This window comes from Panthera tigris, chromosome A1, assembly GCF_018350195.1.
Source record: "Panthera tigris isolate Pti1 chromosome A1, P.tigris_Pti1_mat1.1, whole genome shotgun sequence".
Lineage (NCBI taxonomy): Eukaryota > Metazoa > Chordata > Mammalia > Carnivora > Felidae > Panthera > Panthera tigris.
Window position 1 is genome coordinate 124,810,944 of NC_056660.1, and position 22,664 is coordinate 124,833,607.

The 22,664-nt window shown below is 35.7% G+C and overlaps 1 protein-coding gene across 4 annotated transcripts in view; it reads left to right on the forward strand.

Moving 5' to 3' along the window:
• GPBP1 (GC-rich promoter binding protein 1) overlaps positions 1-22,664 on the forward strand; it is a 74,828-nt gene that overhangs the window by 42,941 nt on the left and 9,223 nt on the right. For 3 of the 4 annotated variants that reach the window (XM_042987197.1, XM_015536586.2, XM_007079924.2), the window contains exons 4-11: positions 3,870-3,993; positions 4,119-4,342; positions 7,165-7,231; positions 8,288-8,347; positions 14,886-15,070; positions 15,635-15,775; positions 18,140-18,307; positions 18,757-18,944. In XM_042987197.1, the coding sequence (XP_042843131.1) occupies positions 3,870-3,993; positions 4,119-4,342; positions 7,165-7,231; positions 8,288-8,347; positions 14,886-15,070; positions 15,635-15,775; positions 18,140-18,307; positions 18,757-18,944 (1,157 nt within the window). The remainder of the gene's footprint in view (positions 1-3,869; positions 3,994-4,118; positions 4,343-7,164; positions 7,232-8,287; positions 8,348-14,885; positions 15,071-15,634; positions 15,776-18,139; positions 18,308-18,756; positions 18,945-22,664) is intronic. The other variant, XM_007079925.3, reaches the window with a different exon arrangement.

The following is a 22,664-nucleotide window of genomic DNA, read 5'->3' on the forward strand; positions in this document are numbered from 1 at the left end:
TTTTGTTTTTTAAAGTTTATTTTATTTATTTTTGAGAGAGAGAATTCCAAGTAGGCTCCACGCTGTCAGTGCAGAGCCTGACGCAGGGCTTGATCCCACGAACCTGTGATATTAAGACCGGAGCCAAAAGCAAGAGTCAGATGCTCAACTGACTGAGCCACCCAGGTGCCCCCAGAATCCTGATATTTTAAAAATAGGTCTGTATTATCTCATAACTCATTTTTTAAAATCCTAAATACTACCTAGGAAATGGCTAAGAAAAGATGATTTCTTTATGGGTTTGTTGCATTCATTGACCAAAGTGTCTCATTAAGGTGTGTGAAATGAGGAATGTAGAGTTGTAGATTGTCCAGAGTTGAACGTTGAGACTGTTAGTGTTGCTTGACATTACTGGATGCCTGCGGATAGTAGAGGGTATAGAGTATCCATTTAGTATTTGAATATCGAACCATTGCAGGTTGAACTTTATGACAAAAGATGTACTATTACTGGAATGTTAGTGCTTGGAATACCAAAAACATGACATGGATTTATTTCAAGGGTCACGATAGTGTGACCAGAGTTAGAGTTAGCCAGTCAGATTGCAGCAACAATACTGTAACCTGAAAAAATTTCAACAGTGAAGAAACACTATAGATAGCTCCAAGAAGTGATCAATGATTTGATGCAGTTCATCTTGTGTAGCGTGGCCTCCTTTGCAGCCTCCTTTGCAGCACAACAAGTAGATGAGCTGTTGGCAGGAGTCTCAGGCTGGCATGCAGAGGTGGCTTCTGCATCAGAAAGGAAAAGTCGTTTATTTTGTGACCAGTCTACGGTAGTGGATTGTTACAGGTCTGGTGTGGTGGATCTAGGTAGCATGCTACAGACTTCAGCAGTATTCTGATTTTAGTTCTTTATGCTAGCGCATCTTACTGTGAGCATCTGAGTGACTCAGATTGTCTCATCAGCTATAGTTTCAGTTTGTGACTCCAAAGAATTACCTTTAATCTGCCAGTCTCTAGTTTCTCAGGTGACTGGCCAGATGACGTTGGCAACAGTGGAAGAGGCAGAAAAATAATAGAAAATGTCTAGTCCTTAAAGCTTATCTAAGGCCAGGGTCCTGCTTTTCATTTTAGCCCTTTGTGCTGACTGACAATCCATTTGGTCTTCCAGAGTTGTTGAGGCTGGATGGCTGCTGCCACCCAGTGGACACTGTCCTCTCTTAACCTAGTTGAACCAGACCCCGGGGAATTAAGGGAACTATGATTTGAGAGCCTTATTGAACCAGGAGCTTGTTAAGGTGGCAGGCAGAGGAATAAGGTTTACTGTAAAGGGTAGTTGCCACTTCTTTGTGCAAAACAAATGTCCCGGTAGCCAGGTCAGCTGCATGCTCAAATACTTTTCATTAGGTTGAGAGCCCTAATGGGCCCCTTTTTTTTGTTCTTAGTTTAAGTTGTTCACTTTAAGAGCTCGGCAGTAGGGCAAGAGCCATATTCCCTTTAGAAAGGGGATGTATGTGTCAGGCACATGGCACTTCTGTACTGGGAAATAGCCTCTCTGAATATCCCATTACCCATCAAATCTTCAACTCTGTCTCTGATATTTTTTCTTTCTTTTGAGAGGCTTTGGTGTTTCTGCTAGACGACCTGGAAGGGGGACAGAAATCACCTGTCATCCTGTCATATCCCTGAATGGAAGAATCTTGAGCATTTTCATTACAAGCATGTAACATTAGTACCAAGTTAAAACATAACAAACAATGGTAAATTGAATTGGCCTAAAGGCCCCACCTGCAAGATCACTTTAATTTCCCTTTCCTACTGCTGAATTTTCTCCAAACTCCAAAATCAGTCAAATTGGGTTTTAGTGGCATCTTTTCTCACTATAGTGACACTGACGGAGAAGTTTTGTCCATGCGCTTTAAGGTTACACTCTAAGCTTTCAGGAAATGATTTCTTCATCTGTGAATGAGGGAAAGTACAGGGTGGAGGAGAAAACCACTCCTTTGGGCATTGGATAGGTGGCTTGTAGGCTTTTTGTTTTCTGATTCCTCAACTCAGAGTTGATGTTGCCTCTTCTCTTGTGTACCTTTTGGCTTCATCAAACACCCAGGATGGGGCCTTTCCTCCCCCCATACACCACATTGACTTGGCTTTGCCCCACATTCCTCAGTATTTTCAGCCACCCTTCTCTTAGTACTGTGTTGCTCCTCATGGGAGTGAGATGGTGACTTGAGCATGTATGTCTAGCAGAGCTATAGAAGTTTGTCAGTTTCCTTAAATATCAGTGTACTTGACATTCTCATTAAAGTTGCTAAGGTTGATGTAGTTGAAAGTGGGGGGGGAGGTGGGATCAGGGAGTACAGAAGGCACAGAACACTTCCACTCCAGCATGCTAGGCTCTGCATTTACTTTGTTTCCAAGAAGTCAGTAGTGTTAACATAATTCCTTCTCATAAGTTTTTAATCTTCCTAAAACTCCATTTATCCTCATTGCTGACACCATTTATTTCAGTGTGTAGTTGCTTTGGCTCAGCAGCCACAGCAGTATTGCCTTTCACTTGGGGCCCCAGTCATAATAAAAAATCCCTTTGTTCTACCATTCATGGGAGAATTACAACAACTAAGGCACTGTTTGGGTGCCTTGTTTCAATTCTACTCCTTGCCACTTGGCTGTTAAACATTGAGGGATGCTTACTTCCACCTATCACTTGGATGATAGCAGTTGCTGCCAGGATCATGAGAGTCTTCTCTTACCCTAATCTGGCCTGCAGACCCTTGTTTTAATTTTTTTCTAGAGAATTTTAGCTCTGTTAGTGTTGCATCCTCATCACCAAAACTGTTAGGGTCTGTGAAGGGTTTGTGTTTTTATCATACTTGCAGGCCTAGCATGGTTAGCCTGTTGTTGTTTCATGGATGCTGGTGAAGACCTGAGATGGTCAAGGACTATCTTTCATGGCACAATAAACAAGCATCAAGATAAGGCTGGGGCAATAGGGGAATGATACCACAAGGTCCCACAGTGGCAATGTGGAAAGGCCCAGGGGATGACCCAGTATGTGCAGTGGTTTACATTTCAACTGATGTACTCTGCTCATTGTCCTGGAGATGGTTGTAACAAAATCCAACCCAGAGAAATGGTCAGGGCATTTAAAAAGTTGGAAGTTTTGATTGTGATTTTATCAGATTCATGGGCTAATGCTGGGGAAGAAGAGCAACCTTTAAAAACACTTGTGGCTTTTTATGTTCTTTGTAAATCCCTAATTTTTAAAAATAGTTTTTATAAATAATTATTATTTTTTTAGATTTTAGTTATAAGTAATCTTTACACCCAATGTGGGGCTTGAACTTACAACCCCGAGGTCCATAGTCACATGATCCACTGACTGAGCCAGCCAGGTGCCTCTATACATTCTTTAGATAATTTTCAAAAAACACTTGTTGTGGGGAAGAGGAGTTTGGAAATCAATCTGGAGAACTTAAAATAGAACTTAAGCTTCATTTGCCATAACTTTCTGTTCAAGAAAATCTTGAGCCATTTATATTTAAATTAAGTAATGTATGATACAGAATGTCAAATTCTGTTACTTAAGAGAAGTGTACTACGTTTTGCCTTGTTTCCCTTACAGTGGTATTTTACTTTTAAAGTTTTTGGGTAAGTAGATGTGGTTGTTAAGCTCTTTCAAAATAGCTTCCATTAGACAAGGAAAATAGACCAACAGTGGAATCCATCTTTTAATATGTTACCAGTTAACCAAATACATGGGCAGTAAATACAGAATGTTCTTAACCATTTAGAATTCTTGGAAATAATGTAGGCCGGATTATTACTAGTTTTTAAAGTTATATTTAGGTTTTATGTGTATGTTCATGTATGTGTTTATGATTTCAGTCGTCACTGAATTTTGAGAAGCATTCTGAAAATTTTTCATGGACAGAAAATCGTTACGATGTGAATCGTCGACGACACAACTCTTCAGATGGCTTTGATTCTGGTATTGGACGTCCTAATGGAGGTAAAATTTGCTAAGAAATGAGAGTGTAGGATGATTTTCTTCATGTTGTTTTAAGAATGTTTTGTGATTCAGTAGTTAACCAGAGCCATCTTTGAATTTATGTTACTTTACCATTCTTAAATAAGGTAACTTTGGAAGGAAAGAAAAAAATGGATGGCGGATGCATGGAAGAAATGGTACTGAAAACATAAATCATCGAGGGGGATACCATGGTGGAAGTTCTCGTTCTCGTAGCAGTATTTACCATTCTGGGAAAAGCCAAGGACTACATGAAAACAGCATACCTGACAATGAAGCAGGGAGGAAAGAAGACAAGAGAGAACGCAAACAGTTTGAGGCTGAGGATTTTGTAAGTTTCTTGTAACTTTAATACAAATGAGGTTTCTGCAAGCGCCATTTTAACATCAAGGCTTTCTTATGAGATTTTATCACTATGGTTCATATCTATAGAAATCACACTTGGTTCAATTATGTTTAATCTTTAACATTTTGTGAGGCTCTTTGTTTATATAATTCTCTTTCCTCAATTCCTCTCCCTCCTCCTACTTACTCCTGTGTCTTAACCATATAATCATTTAAAAACTTTCGATAATCTGTGTCATTTTATTCCTTAAATTTGAACAGTTTCCCTTAGAAACAATGGCTGAGCTTGCTAGCTTTTTTGCAAGTGCATCGTAACATCTCTGAAAAGCTTTTAAGCTTTTGGAAAGAATATTTTACTAGTACATTTTATTTAGACTGTCTCTTTTAAGTAATGTTTTATTATTCATTTATTACCTTTTTTTATAAAATTATTTTAACATTTATTTTTGAGACACACACACACACACACACACACACACACACACACACGCACGCACGCACACAGAATGTGAGTGGGAGGTGGTGCAGAGAGAGAGGGAGACACAGAAGCTGAAGTGGGCTCCAGGCTCTGAGCTGTCATCACACAGCCTGATGCAGGGCTTGAACTCAACTAATGGTGAGATCAGACCCAAGGTGAAGTCAGACACTTAACTGACTGAGCAACCCAGGTGCCCCCATTCGTATATTACTCTTAAGTTACTTCCAGGATAGTTCTCCTTGTCTTTCAGCTACTTTATTCAAAAGTTTCTTAGTGGTTAGGGAAGGTAAACCACTTGTTGGCTTAGGTCAGATACAATTAGAAAAGTTAACTCCACTCTTAAAAACAAATTATGAACTAGTTACAGACAGAATTTTTTCTTTCTGTATGTCTGTCTCCCTTTCCTCCTCTTCCTTCCCCTCCTTTTTTTGAGAGAGCACGCGCAAGTGAATGATGCGGGGCGGGGGGAGATAGAGAATCCCACAAGGGGCAGAGGGAGAGAGAAGTGGGGCTCATCTGAATTGGGGCTCGTGCTCACCTGCTGCAGGACTCGAGTTCACTAACTGTGAGGTCATGACCTGAGTTGAAGTCAGATGCTTAACCAACTGAGCCACTCAGGTGCCCTACAAAAATTCAGAATTTTCTTAATTCTTCTTTATTTTTAAATCTCACTATGTGACTGTCTAAACACACTGCTTCTCTAGTTGCATGAAAAATTGGTCTCGTGTAAAATCTTACTGATCTTGGCATTTTTTCTTGTGGTTCATCTCTGGTAATTTATTATTTGTATATGTTCGTTCTTCATTCAGTATATATTTGAGTGGCTCTGAGTCTCGCTGTTTTGAAAGGTGAAACAAGATAGCAAGGTCCTACTCTCACTGAGTTTCTGTTCTATTAGATGTATTCACAACATAAAAAGAAAGTAATTAGTATTTTGTAGAAAATTTAGGTAAAAAGTGACAGGACGGCTACTTTTTGGAGATCAGGAGACGTTTCTCTAGGGAAGTGACATTTAATCTAGGGCCTGGTTGGTAAGGAGTCAGCTTTATTAATCCTGGGAAGAGGGCCTAAGGTGGGGAGCAAGCTTGTAATGTTTGAGGGGGAAAAGGTCAGTATGGGTAAAGTGACTATTCAACCAGATTAGAGAGGTAGCAGAAGGTTTTGATTGAGTAGGACCTGGGCAGGTAAAGGGAAAGACTTTCAGTTTAATTATAGGTGCAGTAGGACGAAGCTCCTTTGGATCAAAGGAAAACTTTCGATCATTTGATCTGATTTTAATTTTTTAGAAGAATATTTTAGTTGTTCGATCTTGAATGAATAACAGTGAGTGAGAGCAGGGAGACCAGTTAGGAAATAGTGGTATTAGTTCAGAAGAAAATGATGGCTTGGCTTGAACTGTGTAGCTGTGACTAGCAAAGATAGTGTTTTTGTTACTTTATTACAACAGCCTTGTTGTCGCCGTTGCTGATAACTTCCGAGGTCATGATCCTAGCCCTGAAGATAGATAGACCTATAGTTAATTTCTAATACTGTATTTTTTAGAAAGCACTTATTGCTTCCACGAAAGTCTTCTCAGTCTTGTTAAGTTTGTATCAAGGAATCATACTGGTATGCATGTATACTCTTTTGGGACTTTACTTACAGTAATGTCATTAGAGTGTAAATAGTTTACTTTTGTTGGTAAGTAAAATATATCAGGATTCATTTTATTCAACATGTGTTAAATACCTTCTTTAAGGCAGGCATTGTTACTAGGTAACACAGAAAATACCTGGAAATTTAGGATTCTAAAATTGGTTTTGAGTACACATTCAATGCTGAAATCACTTTTCTTTTTAATATCCTGTGAATCACTTGTTGAAATAAAAATTTGTACTTTGTTTTGAGAATGAGTGTGTTACAACGAATGCATCCAGCAACGAAAACCTAACACCTGTTGGGAGTAGTCTGATTTTTCTCTTCCTTGCTTTTGACTTTAGACTAAGAAAGGGTGATTTTTTCCAGTTGATGAAAAGACCACATTGCCTTGTTTGCTCTTTTTTTTTTTTTTTTTTTTTTTTAAATCCACGCATTCTCAAGTAGTTGGGGGTAAGAATATTTAAAGACCATTTCCTTGTTTTCTCTTTAGTAGAAGTGAGTATAGATAGATAGTAACCATTTTGATGGTTAGCAGAATAAGTTAGTGAGGTTCCTGAATGGTCTTTAATAGTTAAGAGTTCATCGTATCATATCAGGGTTTTTATCAGTATGGTTTTGAGATTACTTTTAAAAGGTTTATTTTTAAAAAATGTGAGCAGCGTGAACATTTATTTTCATTCCAATTTTTTCAGCCATCTTTAAATCCTGAATATGAAAGAGAACCAAATCAGAATAAATCATTAGCTGCAGGTGTATGGGGTAAGTAATTTTTAATTTAACTTTGAGGGGTATAAAATGTTATTTGTATGTTTCACTTTGTTGTGTTTTTAAAAATAAAGAGTAGTCTAGAATTAAACTTACTCTTGTAAATATGTTTTTGAGTGCTCAGCTACACAAAACGGTAGCACTTACCTTTTAAAAAGATACTGGGGATAGAAGGAGTTTGATTTGAAATACTTGACTTGCACAGATTAGTACCATTAAGTATACTCACGAGTTTTTTTAATGGTTGTAAGTTAATGTAATGAATCAATGTTGTTTCAAACTCAGCCTGATAATCTTAAGGAAACAAAAAACTTAGTTTAAATTTAATTTTTAGTTTTTCACAGTTGAAAACTTAAACTGAAAAGATAAGTACTTCTAATCATAGTGTGACATAAAATTAATCTTTTTTACTTATGAAAATGGTTATACGTAGAGAGTATTAAATACTTGTATAAATTTGCCTATGGAACTAATCTGTTTGGAATTGTCTTTTTGATTGTCAGAGCTTAATGACTTTTTTTTTTTTTTGGTAATAATCCCTTTTCTTTAAAACTGCTGAGTTTAATTTGATAGCATCTTACAGAAGATTAAAGCGCACTCATATAGTACAAATCAGACAGCTTTTTAAAAATTCAAGTGAAGTTTAAAATAATGGAAAAAATTTTAAATATGAAGATTTGATATCTGAAAAATAAATTATTTGATGCCAAATTCAAAGGTGACGAATCCACTTTGGAACTTATACACATGTTCATTTGTATTTTCCTATTGAAAATTATCAACTTACCAAATAAAAGGATTGTGGCTTGTGACAGCATACTAGTGCTAATGATAAAGGCATTATTTTAAACTTTGCCACTTCCTATGCTGTTCTTTAATGTATTTATGGGTGATAACTCTGGGGCATTACTTTGTTTTCTTTTGATCTCCCGATTTATTTAAGGGCTTTTTGAGGGTGGGGGTGGGGGTGGTCAGACACTTTTGTTAGAACCATGTGAATGGCATTGTTTTTTCTGTATTGCAAATTAGTATTTCTACCACTCTCCCCAGGCCTACACGCCCAGACACACACATACCCAACCAAAAAAATCTCCCAAGCTCCTCTCTTAGGTATGTTTCCTTATTATTCAGTTTTTCTGGGAACAGCTGATTGCATAAGAATATAGAACCACCTGGAAGGTGTTAAATAGAGTCTCTTAAGAAATTAGGAATAATTTGGATTTGATTAGAATGAAAGTAAATAAAAAATTAATGTCAGTGAGCTTTTGTCATATAAAATTACCTATAGATACTATTGGTGCTGATCCTTGGTTAATTTAATAATTTTAGAAATGATTTAAAGGCAAGTACATCTTTGAAAATATTGAGAATAAAATGTATTAATATAAAGATTTTGGTTCTACTGTTTCAGGGTTGGTCTAAGGATTTTGAGCACTAGTTGAAAAGATGTTTAAAAGGAAGATGTTCTGTGCCTTAGGTAAACTAAGAAGTGTGTTTGCATTAGAAAAAAGAAAATGGTTAATTGTGGCTTGATTAACTGTTAAATTCCCAGTACTTCCCATAGGAATACAATGAAGTTTTCATTGTATTACACTTCACTATTCCTTTCTCACTTTCCCCCCTGGGTTCCCAAATATCGTTTTCCCCATTGCAACATTTAAAATAGCAATGTTCCTGAGGAAGACATGAGAGAATTTTAGGAAAGACTTCAGTAGAACTTTTCTAGTGCTACTTCCTTCCAGGTAAGTAAAAATTTAATAACCAAAATGTAATATGTATTAAACAAACCAGTTTGTCCCTGAAACTGTCCTTTTGTAGATCAGAAATTGCAAGAATCTAAACAAAATATCCCAATTAAAAAAAATACCTTGAGGGAAAGTAATTAAACTGTTTAAAATATAATTACATAAGTGTAATTCTACTTAGAACTTATTTAGCTTTTTTTAAAACACCTTCCTGCAGCTTATATCTGTGACTTTTTTATTGTTTTGATCTTAATCAGGAGCACTGTTGTTGGGTGTCCAAGATTAATGCTTACTAAATTAATCTATATCTTTAATACTTGAAAACTAAAAGGTACTTGAGTGTGCCTGTGACCTTTTTAAAATACTCAGTTGTGTGACTGATATATTTGGGAGGTGAGAAAGAGAAAAAATGATGTGTATATGTTTGTATACAATTTGATACATAATTAGTAATTGTTGATTTGTGTGTTTTCAGAAGTACTACTGGCTATTTTTGTGTTGATGAATTATGTCAGCAATATATTATTGGCAGAGTCTGACATTTAGTTCTAAAGATACTAAATAATGAAAAATTTCACTCATAGTAATTAATTTAAGCATAGTGTTGTTTAAACTTAGCATTTATTTTTGTGTCTATTCCTTGATAACTTGATGAGCTTTCCTGTTTTTTGCTTATATTTGATATACTACTTAAGAGCATCAATATTCATTTTTAAGAATTTTATTTGCTTGGCTTTCTAACAGCAAATTGGTGACTATTTCTTAAAGATGGGTTATTTTCTAGAGAATTCCAATTATAGTAGCCAAAAGCATACACATTGAGTGACATGCATGTTTGCATTAAGTGAATTCGATTATGATGAAAGCCAGTGAATTTTGTTTTTTAAAGGAGCTCTGTAAGTAGAATTAGGAGAAAGGAATAATCCTTACCGAATTTCTTTGTAAAAGTATCTGTTGGTAGTTTATACGTGGAAATGACTCCACTTTCCTTGAATGTCTTACGAAAATAGTTTTTAAACTTAGAACAAGAAGAAAAAGGTAATGCAACATACGTTAAATGTTGATGAGGGAAAATTAATAGAGTTTGATTAGACAACTTGACAGAAGTCAATTTTACTTGGTTGGAGTTAGAAGTATTAATTTGTTCATCGTGTAAGTTCTTTTAGAAGTATGAGTGATGTAGGGGGCCTTATTAAAGAAAAAACACCATACCCCTATTGTTGGCTTACATTATAAGTTAATGAAACTCATTTGTTTCAAACTTCTATTGTGAAACAAAACAGATTTGTACATTAAAAAATTGAAAACCAAAAAGATTCAAACCACGTCAGTTTCTTTAAGTCGGAAACATTTAGTTTTCTGCATTAAAATTAGCGTTCACAATAGGAATTTGTTTTTATTGCTGAGGTTTGGGTTTGATATTTGTGTGTTACTGTATTTTATGTGACTAAGTTTCTTCTTCAAATTAGTGTGAAAACTTAATTCACATGTGATTCACCCTTCATTTGGCCATATGCTTTTGTTCACCCCTTAAAGTTAACTCTTTTGTCAAGATCATGAAACCAAGTCAATAACTTGGCATCAGAAAAGGGTGGACTTTGATCTCACTTGGTAGTACGCAGACTTTTTTTCTGACCATTTAGTTACAGGCCTAGTATGCTTATTTTTAGTTGGGGATGGTAAAAATTTGAAGTATTTGGCATAGCAGTAAATACTTGAATTCCCATTTTCTCCACTAGTATATAATATAGTAGTTAAGGACATTAGTTATGGAATGAGATAGATCAGGGCCCCTAACATTAGGTGTTTTACCTGATGGTTAGACTTTTGGGTAGATTACTTAATCTGAGTGAATTTTCTCATCTCAGAGATGAGGGTGATCACAATTTTAATGAGAAAAGCAGTATAAATATTAAATTGCATAAAATATTAAAATTATTGTGTAAATCAATCTTTGTAAAACACTTGATCATGTTAGAGTTGTTTAATGAACCTGAACGTTAGCTAAGTTATGTTCAAATCTAGTTAAGTGATGGATATTCTTGTAGATTCATTAAAAGGCAAAAAAAGAGGAATTTTTAGGTTAGAGATCAAAGAATAAAGTAATAAGTGATTGAATCAGAAAACGTATAGAAGACACTTGGAGGGAATGTAGTGAAAGACAAGAGGATGAAGAATTGAAATGTTTGCTCTTAACTACACATGTTGCCAAATTAGTTTGTATTATAGGTGGCAGTATTTTAATTGTTTTTTTCTAGAAAGAATTGAGCCAGTCCTCCTCCCACCATTGACTTTGTATTTAAGAAAAAAAATCTCTTGTATCCATAGATATTGGGAGAGTATAAATAACAAGGAAATAAAGGGATATTTAAAGTCAGTTATTGTCAGATAATAGTTTGTGAGGGTAGCAGAAAACAGGTATATGAAAATCTAAAACTCCTTTGCCTTCAGGTGTTTTTAACTTAAATTTCAATGACGATGCCTGCTTATCTGAGTTGGAAATAATATGGACATGTAATTTACAGAGGAAGTCACTGAGATCACTTACTTTCTAGTTTTTTTTTAATACAAGTGTTTGCATATTGTTAACCAGTTGACAAAGTAAATGGAGAAAGAATAGAAGGAGACATTGGATACTGTTTGAATCTAACTGCTTCAGCACTTGAAAGATTAATGTCAGAATTTGTAGGGAGAATCTGAACAGATGAACATGTTTATGTTTATAAGTACATTTGATTCTTGAACAGTGCAGGAGTTGGGGGCCTTAATGCCTCTTACCCCACCCCTTTGGTCGAAAATCCCTGTATAACTTTTGATCCCCCCGCCCCCCAGACTTAAGTACTACTGATAGTGTACTGTTGATTGAAAGCCTTACCGATAATATAATTGATTAAAACATATATTGTGTATTACATGTATATTGTGACAGAGTAAGCTACGAGAAGAAAACCTTATTAAGAAAATCATAAGAGAAAATATACTTATAATACTGTTATGTATTTATTGGAAAAGTACTTGCATGTAAGTGGACTGGTGCATTTCAGACCTTGTTATTCAAGGGTCAACTGTAATATAAATGACTCAAAATTTGGACAGTTAGTGCTGCCATCATCCTTTCCATTACTTTTATTGTAATGGTTGCTATTAAGAGCTCTTGTTATTAAATGGGCAGGTTTATGTAGTATATTCAGCACAGTTACATAGGATATAGGTTAGTCTGTGTTTATTTCTGTTAGAATTTTTCTCATCTTCTGTAATTTTGTAAATCAACTTAAAGTTTAATACAATATTGAAATATGATTGGAAGCATACTATAATGGAGATAGTCTGACTTTTCTAGATTTTTTTTCTAGTATTTTAAAATATTTTACAGTAATTCTCTGACAGGAGCTATTGTTTTTCATTTTATAGATGAGAGAATTAATAGAGTTGGAGCAAGATTCTATCAATCTGGTATAAATGTCCATGTTCTTAACCTCTGTACTGTACTTACTTTGCTACTTAGTCTTCTATGATTTATTTCTTAGGCTTCACATTTCTTCTTTTTTTTTTTTAAATAGGTTTCACACCTAACGTGGGGCTTTAACTCAAGACCTTGAGATAGAGTTGCATCCTCTACCGACTGAGCCAGCCACATGTCCCTTCACCTTCCTTCTTTATAGAATATTCTGTCTTTGCCCTGAAGGCTTCTTTGAGGAAAAAGCCACATTATTTTTTGCTCTAGATGTCCAGGAATCCAGTTTTAGGAAAGTGAACTTAGTAGTCAGGAAGTATGTTGAGGTTTAAAGATAACATACCTGTTTGCTTGTCTGCTCTCTCTCTTCTGCCTTCTAATTTTGATTAATGATTGCTTATACACAAAAGTTTTCTTTATTTTTTTCTTGAACCTTCAGCTTTCCATGTGGGATCATTTTTCGCCTGCCTATAGTACATTGTTTAGGATTTCCTTTAGTAACTTTCTTTTCATAGCGATTGATCTTTGAAAAGTTCACTTTTGCCCTCTGCCATGTGTGGCTTTTTCAAGTACAGGTCTGTAATCCAAGATTCAGGGGTGGATCAGTCCCATCCTCAGCTGTTAGGTTCCTTTGTGCACACTCAATAAAAGTTTTTTTCTTTACTTCTTGATAAATGTGGGTTGACATCACCCCTTGCTGATGATGGTGACTCTTTTCCTGTTGTATTTGTTTTCCTCCATTATAGTAATTTTAACATAGGACCTACTTTAAGGTAAAGAAGGTAAACTTGTGTGCTTAATGGGCCATTTTGAACTGGAAGTGTGCTTACCAGTCATGTTTGAACTTCTTTAATTGTGGTGTACTGATAGAAATGTCCTCTGTTTCAGCACTTGACTTTCTGAGACCTTGCAAACTCTTACTGCCTTTTGCATTTCCCAGTATCAGTCATTACTGCTTCTTGAGATTCCTTTTAGCAATCTTTTTTTTCCCCAGTTTTATTCTCACTGTCATCATCTGTTTACCAGAATAATTGCAAAGCTTAAATGGTTTAGTGCTGTTTCTAGGGTTCTTTTTTCACCTGTGAGATCTTTCTTTCCCTTCTTTCTTCCTCCTCCTCCTCCTCCTCCGGGCACCCTGAAACATCTTTATACTTAATTTTTGTTTTGTTGACTTAATTGTGTAAATTCTTTAGAAAAGCTGTATATTGCCGATTTAATTTCTGTTTTTGTGTGACCAAAGATTTCTTTCTTAGCCTTTATTCCTTGGGCCTTGTAAGGCATCCAAGAAGTTGGAATATTTGCCTTAGTAGATTAGCCATGTGTTTAACTTTTAAGAGGATTTGCTCAGTTTGCTCTAGGTTCTTGTTCTTTTATACATCAGCAGTAAAATGAAGTAGCATACCAGCTCTATATTTTGAAGATTTTGAAGCCTCAGATGAAGTTTGAGAGTCTCTTCATGCCCCTATAAGTCCTTGTTTAGTTTTTGAGATGATCCAGTAGGAATTTTGGTTTGGTTTGTTTGAGGTGGGGCATCATCACAAACATTTAGGCAACTCAGCATGTCACAGGAACTTATTTAATACACAATGCTAATTTTGATTTAGATTTCCTAAGCTTTCTCCCCTTAATTCTTTTATTCTAAACTCTTCAACTATGAAACTGACACTTAGAGAATTTTTGTAAAGGAAGAAAGACATACTTCACCACAATAATTGTGAACATGCTCATGTGTAATACCTACACTAACTAAATTCTAGGATTAAAATTAAACTCTATGGGCAGTTTTTCATATTTTAGCAATTGAATTTCTCTTGAGAAAACAGCTCTGTTAGCAATTATTCCTAGTACTATCTTCAGAAGAATTGAGTTTGTTACCCTATAACTTACATAATGCCTTCATTATAGTTAGATGGCCAGTAAATATTTGAATGACTTGGTATTGTGAAAATAGAATTCTGTTTTCTATTAGTCACAACTTGAGTAGCAATTTAGAAATTGGACTATAGTTCTTTGTTTATTGATAGTAACTTTGTGAGATAAGAATGAGAAGGAGTTAGAAAAACTATTTTTTGAAAATGGAGAAGAGGAAAATATAATGTACTTTATATTCTAAGCCTTAGGAGACTAGAATGAAATTTGCAATTAAAAAAATTAATTAACGTTTTAGGCCAGTGTTCAGCTGAATTCATTTGTATTACTTGACATTGTGCAATCCTTGCTATATTCTGTTTATGTTTTAGCTTTATTTCTGAAGCAGGAATATAGCTTATACTTATTTAGCTTAATTATTTTGCCCAGGAAGCAGCAATTATTTTTAAATATAATCAAGGATTGGATTATGCTGTTTGTGTGTGTGTGTGTGTGTGTGTGTGTGTGTGTGTGTGTGTGGTTTAATTTTATGCTAAAATTTAAACTGTATGTAACTCTTGCTCGTGCTTTATTTATGCAGAATATCCTCCGAATCCTAAATCTAGAGCTCCAAGGATGCTGGTCATTAAGAAAGGTAATACAAAAGACTTACAGCTATCTGGATTCCCAGTGGTAGGAAATCTTCAGTCACAACCAGTTAAGAACGGGACTGGTCCAAGTGTTTATAAAGGCTTAGTCCCTAAACCTGCTGCTCCACCTACAAAAGTAAGTTCTAAATTGTTTAAAATGCAAGTTTTAAGTTGGTACCAATTGGGTTACTTTGAGAATAGAATGTTAAAAAATTTTATACCAAAGTGGGAGGGGTTGTTGGTGGGATCCTGACTTTAAAGTGGAGAGTTCACCCATTGTGTATCATTAGTTTTAATTATCTTTTAAATGATGTGTGTGTTTGCTCATGTATGTGTTTTCTTATATTATTGGTAGTAAATCTATAAAATTTTGTTTTGCTAAATAGTACATAGTGCTGTTTCCTTGGTGTTCAGTTTTAGGTTTTTGGAACTCGTACTTGTGTTTTCTTGATATTAGGCAAAACAAACCTAACTTCAGGTTTGTAAGACCTTGTAAAAATAGTAATGTAGTCAGATGTTTTTTGTCTAAATACCAGGCTTTGATTTTAGTTGTAGAAAAAGAAGAGAAATATGTAGGAATGATGTAATACAATAATTATTTTTATGAGTCACACACAGTCATCTGTATTGTGTTCACTTTGTTTTTCTCCTCTGAATAATCTGTTTTTGATAGACATTAATGTTTGATGTTTTCCTCTAGCCTACTCAATGGAAAAGCCAAACTAAAGAAAATAAAGTTGGGACTTCTTTCCCTCATGAGTCTACATATGGTGTTGGCAACTTCAATGCTTTTAAATCAACTGCCAAGAATTTTAGCCCATCTACAACTTCAGTGAAAGAGGTATGTTATTTAAAATTATTCCTGAGGAATGCAACATATCTTAATCATACAGTGTAATAGTGAACAAAAGGCATAGATTGATTAAATGAATACATTAAAACGAGATATTTTAGTTCTTCCCTAAAACTTGATTCAAGTACTTTGCTCTTTGCTTATCAGTTTTGCACTTTAAGTATGGATAATTTAAATATATATTTAAAAGTTTATTAAAAAATTTTTTTAATGTTTATTTATTATTCAGAGACAGAGCATGAGCATGGGAGGGGCCGAGACATGGGGAGACAGAATGTGAAGCTGGCTCCAGGCTCTGAGCTGTCAGAACAGAGCCTGATGTGGGGCTTGAACTCACAAACTGAGATGATGACCTGAGCTGAAGTGGGATGCTTAACTGACAGACACCCAGGCACCCCTCTTAATGTTTTTTTGAGAGACAGAGCACAAGCAGGGAAGGGTCAGAGAGAGGGGGAGACACAGGATCCAAAGCAGGCTCCAGGCTCTGAGTTGTTAGCACAGAGCCCGATGCGAGGCTCGAATCCATGAACCATGAGGTCATGACCTGAGTGGAAATCAGGAGTTGGACACCCAACCCATTGAGCCACCTAGGCTTCCCATTGCCACAAATAATTTTTAAGAAAAGAATTATGACAGTTGCAGTTTTGACATTTGTGTTAAGAGTTAGGCTATGCTGTAGGATTGAACTTTGACTGAAAATGAGGATTTGTATCATATAATCTTCCATTGGGTATGATGGACATTTCATTATTTTATTAACATGTTTTATTAGTGTTAACACTTAAGGGGCAAGAGAGGAGAAGAGGGAGGGAAAGGTGCATATTGTTACTTTATGGACTTAATATGCCTGGTAGCTTAAGTATTTTTTTGTCACTTGGCCAGGTTTCTGAAACTTCTAGACCAGGGAGTTCTCTGATTAGTTGAGGATCAAAAGACACTTGTGACTATGTTGCTACATTTGAAATTGCTCTCAGTACTTTGTTGGAACATCATAGCCCCTCATAATCATAGAAATTTAGAACTGGAATGAAGGGACCAGCATTCATAGCTGGTAATTGTGGCTTAGATTCCTTATAGTTTGTAGATAGTGTTGCCAATAGTTAAGCATTACGGTAGTTTTCCATGGCTACAAATTTTTGTGACACGGAGTGGTAACATTCTATTTTCTAATGTATTCCACTGTCAGAACCCCCAAAACAAAAGGGCTCTAGTACAGGTCTCTCCCTACCTCCCTCTTGCCCAACCACAAATATTTTCCTTGGTGAAATCCTACCTGATAAACCCTCTGTGTATCTGTGTGTAAATAATTATAAAATAGGTTTTATTGGAACTATTATTAGGACCCTAAAACTGAGGAACACAGTTTTAAAAACCACTCTTATATGTATTTTAGGCATATTTAAATAGCTTTAGAATATTTTATAAAATTGTATTTAAACTCTTAATTTAGGGAGCACCTGGGCAGCTCATTCAGTTAAGCATCTGGCTCTTGATTTTGGCTCACATCATGATGTCATGGTCGGGCTCTGTGTTGGGTGTGGAGCCTGCTTTAGATTCTTTCTCTCCCTCTCCCCACACCCTGCTTGCACACATGCCTTCTCTGTGTCTCTCAAAAAAAAGTAATTAAAAAAAACCCTCTTAATTTAAAACAGTAGTTTTCAGTATTGCCAGACCTTAATTGTTTTATGCTATAACAAAATTGTTTTGGTTTTGTTTTGGTTTTTAACGTTTTTATTTATTTTTGAGACAGAGAGAGACAGAGCATGAACGGGGGAGGGGCAGAGAGAGAGGGAGACACAGAATCGGAAGCAGGCTCCAGGCTCCGAGCCATCAGCCCAGAGCCCGACGCGCGGCTCGAACTCACGGACTGCGAGATCGTGACCTGAGCTGAAGTCGGACGCTCAACCGACTGAGCCACCCAGGCGCCCCTGTTTTGTTTTTTTTAAAGAAAAGTCTTTTGGGCACCTGGGGGGCCGAGTCGGTTGAGTGTCCCACTTCAGCTCAGGTCATGATCTCGCGGTTCGTGAGTTCAGGCCTCACATCGGGCTCTGCCAACAACTCAGGGCTTGGAGCCTGCTTCGGATTCTGTGTCTCCCTCTCTCTTTGCCGCTCCCCTGCTCACGCTCTGTCTGCCTGTCTCTCAAAAATGAATAAATGTTAAAAAAAATTTATAGAAGAAGAAAGAATCTGCTCATTCACTGGGGTAGATAAAACATACAGGTATAGAAGAAAATAGACTTAAAATCAGTTTTGTATTGTGAATAAAGATGAAATAGGAAGTTATGGTAGTTGTGAACTTTATATTGATACGCTTTGTCTACATGTTTATTAATATTTCTGAATTTTTTCTAGTGTAATCGCTCAAATTCCTCTTCACCTGTTGACAAACTTAATCAGCAACCTCGTCTAACCAAACTGACACGTATGCGCACTGATAAGAAGAGTGAATTTTTGAAAGCATTGAAAAGGGATAGAGTAGAAGAGGAACATGAAGATGAAAGTCATGCTGGCTCAGAGAAGGTAATTGAACTTGTAGTAACTCTTGGTTTGACATTAACATGTCATTGAACTATTTAGACAAATAATCATTTAAGACCTTTGAATAAACTTTATCAAAATAATCATCTTCCTGAAAGCAACGCTAGTTTGTTTATTTGCATAAAGAATGACTTCCTTTCTGAAGCAGTTTTTGCTCATTCTGGTGTTCCTGTGCAAAAATAATGTTTTCTTCTGTTTTCCACATTGCCTATCTTCATCCTTTTGATTTGCCTTTGTTGAATAGTCGTGAAGAAATAGTTGGAAAGCTTTGGGGTATCCTTCACAGCTTAAGTTTACATGGTCTGAGAATGTCTCCTAAATTTAATGATTATAACATTTATGTATTGTCTGGAAATGTAACAAGAGTCTATTAAAATTTTAGCAATTGTATTCTCTATCTCATTCTTTTTTTTTAACTCCCCCCAAACCAGGATGACGACTCATTTAATTTGCATAACAGCAATAGTACTCACCAAGAAAGGGATATAAACCGAAACTTCGATGAAAATGAAATTCCACAAGAAAATGGCAATGCCTCAGTAATCTCCCAGCAGATCATTCGGTCTTCAACCTTCCCACAAACTGATGTTCTTTCAAGTTCGCTTGAGGCAGAACACAGGTTAGTATTCATTTTTATTCTTTTCTTTGTGTTCTTTACAGGATTTTGATATTAGTATGGAAACGTTGTGATCTATTTAACAGTTTTATTGAGTTATTTACCACAAATTTTGGTGGTAGATATTGGGAGTGGAATTGATATGTTTAACATTTTGAGACTGCCAAACTATTTTCCAAAATGACTGTACTGTTTTACATTCTCATCAGCATTATATGAAGGTTCCAGTTTCTCCATATTCTCACCAACATTTGTTACCATCTGCCTGTAATTTAGCCATTCTTTTTTTTTCTATTTTTTTTTTTTTTTAAGTTTTATTTGAGAGAGATAGCACAAGTGGGTAGCAGTGAGATCATGACCTGAGCTGGCCCCTAGAGTCAGATACTTAACCAACTGAGCCATCTAGGTACCCCTAATTTAGCCATTCTAATGGAAATGAAATGAAGTGCTATCTTTTTGTGGTATCTTTAATATGTGGATAACAAGAGGTATCTTTAATACGCATTTCCCTTAAAACTGACAGTGACGAACATCTTTTCAAGTACTTATTAGCCATTTGTATGTCTTTTTTGAAGAAACTTCTGTTGAAATTCTTTGTCCATGTTTAAAGTATTTGTCTAATTGTAAACATTCTTTATATATTTTGAATATAAGTCCTGAATCATAGGCATAATTTGCAGGTATCTTTTCCCATTGTGAGTTGTCTTTTCACTGTTTCAGTGGTACTGTTTGAAATAAAAAACTTTTGATGAAGCCCTTTTACCAATTTGTGTGTGTGTGTGTGTGTGTGTGTGTGTGTGTGTGTGTGTGTGTGAGAGAGAGAGAGAGAGAGAGAGAGAGAGAGAGTGAGTGAATGTTTGTCCTGCCTCCCCCTTACTCTCCCGGCCTTCCCGTAACTCTATAGTTAAGAACAGGTATTTTTTTGTAGAAATGCCTTACCCTTCATGTGGTCTTGAAATAAACCACATGGTTTAGCATTAGTAAATGAAAGATTTGTGGACTTCTGCTTAATTGCTTTTGATTGTTTTGTTTGTTTTAATTTTAAAAGAAGACTTTAGTTGTGTTACAGAAATATACTTCAACTGATTTAACTCCTCCATGAAGGGAGAAATTATGGCACCAAAACTTAAGCTCTTCTGCCATAGATACTAGGATTATTTTAGATTACTGTTCAGTCTACAGTTTTCATTTTTATAAGCTTGATTCCATACATATTTATGCAGTTTGCCAATACAACTTCTAAAGCAAGAAAATGCTAATATATGCAGTTATATCATCATGTATTAGTCTGCAACTGCTTTGTGTAAGACGAAATTTAAAAAATTTTGTTTATTTTATTTTGAGGGGGAGAGACAGTTGGGCCGGAAGGGGCAGAGAGAGAGAGTGAGAAATTCCCAAGCAGACTCTGTGCTGTCAGCAGAAAGTCCCACGAGGGGCTCGAACTCAGGAACCTGCGTGCAGATCATGACCTGACCCAAACAAAACCAAGAGTCTGACGCTCAACCGACTGAGCCACCCAGGTGCCCCAGTTGTCAGGTTTAATTATATCATCAAGATAGTTTGAATGGCTCCACCTGATAGATTTGTGGTATCATGACTTGAGCAGAAGTCGGGAGCCGGACATCTAACCAGCTGAGCCACCCAGGTGCCCTTGAATTGTTGTTGACTAAAAATTCTTAACACCTTCTGGGACCAGGCTAAGTGTCAAGTGATACTTGTTAACTGCCTTAGTGATCAACTTGACTTTCTGTTTGGTTTAATGCCATTTCTCAGAGAATTTCATTTAATTCTAAGACAAGGGGAAGTGGGCTATACCTACTGTGGAATAACTTAAAAATTTATATTAAAGACTCCTTTAAGTCTTTGGTCTTTTTGGCCCAGTTCATTATTATTTATTATCCTGATGATTTTGGTTCCTTTTTACCAAAGTATGTTCTGCTCTTTTTAGATGCAACTGTAACTATTGTATATTAGAATACAGGCATTTGTTTTGATTTTTACAATCCCATACTAACGTGGACTTCATTTTTCCTTAAAATAATTTATTGGGCTGATGATAAATGGAAATGCCCTTTTGATGAGAGTTAATTTAGCTAGATGAATTTCGAGCTGACTTAACTAGGTAATATCTATAAATTTCCTTGTTTGGGCAAACTGTATTTTATTACTGTACATTTAGTATGAATGGATCAGTAACTACACTTTTTATTCCCACCCCAGCTGTAGAATTCCCGTTTACCTCATACTATATAGATTGTGGCTGAGATTAGGCTGAGTAATGTCTGCAATGTCCTGTGATGCAGAAAATAATAATAGTAAGCATTAATTCCTTTTTTAGAATATAGGCATAAGTAGACATTCCAGTATTTTTTCCCATTATTCTAGTATATCATCTTATATACCCCCTTTGAAGCTACTGTTCTGTAGTATAGGTATAATTTGTGACACAATTTCTCTATCAGGGATCTGTTTCTCTTTTATAAGTAGTGCTGGTGCGATCATACTTGTATTTATATCCGTAAACATTTGTATAAGTGTGTATAAAACATTACTAGGAATGAAGTTGATTGGTCACATGGGCACACCTAATTAGACTCTGCTTTGTTAGTACCCAAAGATGTTTTTTCCACTTTCCATTTTTACCAGTAGTCCTTTAAATATTTCTATTCAGACAGTTGATAGAAAAGAAGTCTTGTCCATAGAAAGGAAAGTATACAAACCAGACGTTCTAATGATAGTAAAAGATGAGTTTTCTTTTAGGGAAGATACAGTATAGGCGATAAAATAAAGGTAAATTATTTACCTATAAAATCTCTTAAGACTGTGGTAAAAAAAAGTTGAAACTTAATGCCTTTTGATTTTTATATATGCCTTCAGTATTTTGTAGCAAAAGAAAGTTGAGCCATACTTGTTTGAAAATATTCTTGATAACCCCGATACCTATAATGAGTGTTTTAATTTTAACACTTCATTATTATTTCTTCATTTGCAGACATATTTAGTGTAGGAAGTATTTTGGTGGTTTCTTTGATTCATGAAGACTCCGGGAAGAGAGATTTGAAGTTCCACACCTCAATACAGTTTGATCCTCTGGTGGTGACTAACAGGAGAAAATGGAGAGAATAGGGTTTAGGAACCAAGCTAAATAGAGCAAGAAGAGAACATTCTAAATTGGAATAAGCTGTAGCGGGGATGGGTGGGAACCCATGCTGCATAAGGAGATTATCAATGATGACTACTTAAATGAATATTTCATTATATATATGTCTTTTTTTTTTAAGACCTAATATTATTTTGTGGAAATGTTGTGTGTTCTAAAAAGAATTCCAAATCAGTAAAAAGAAGTAAACCTACTACTACTTTGGAAACATTTTAACTTTTTAAAATGTTTATTCATTTTTGAGAGGGTGAGTGGGGGAGAGTCAGAGGATCCCAGGTGGGCTTGGCGCAGTGAGTCCAATCCAGGGATTGAACTCCTGAACCTTGAGATCATGACCTGAGTGGAAGCCAGAATTTTTTAGCTTGAGTTTTCTTTCTGCTTAATATAGTATATGTTGTGTATGTGTTCCACAGATAATATATTAATACATTTTTTAGGTAACAAAGTTAATGGCTTCTTCTAGATGTGGGGTTTTATTTCTTTGAAAAGGAGGTGGTATTTCTTTTCCATGGCTTTAGATTTCTTGTAAACTTTGGTTCTTAAGTTGTGTGCATATTAAGTAC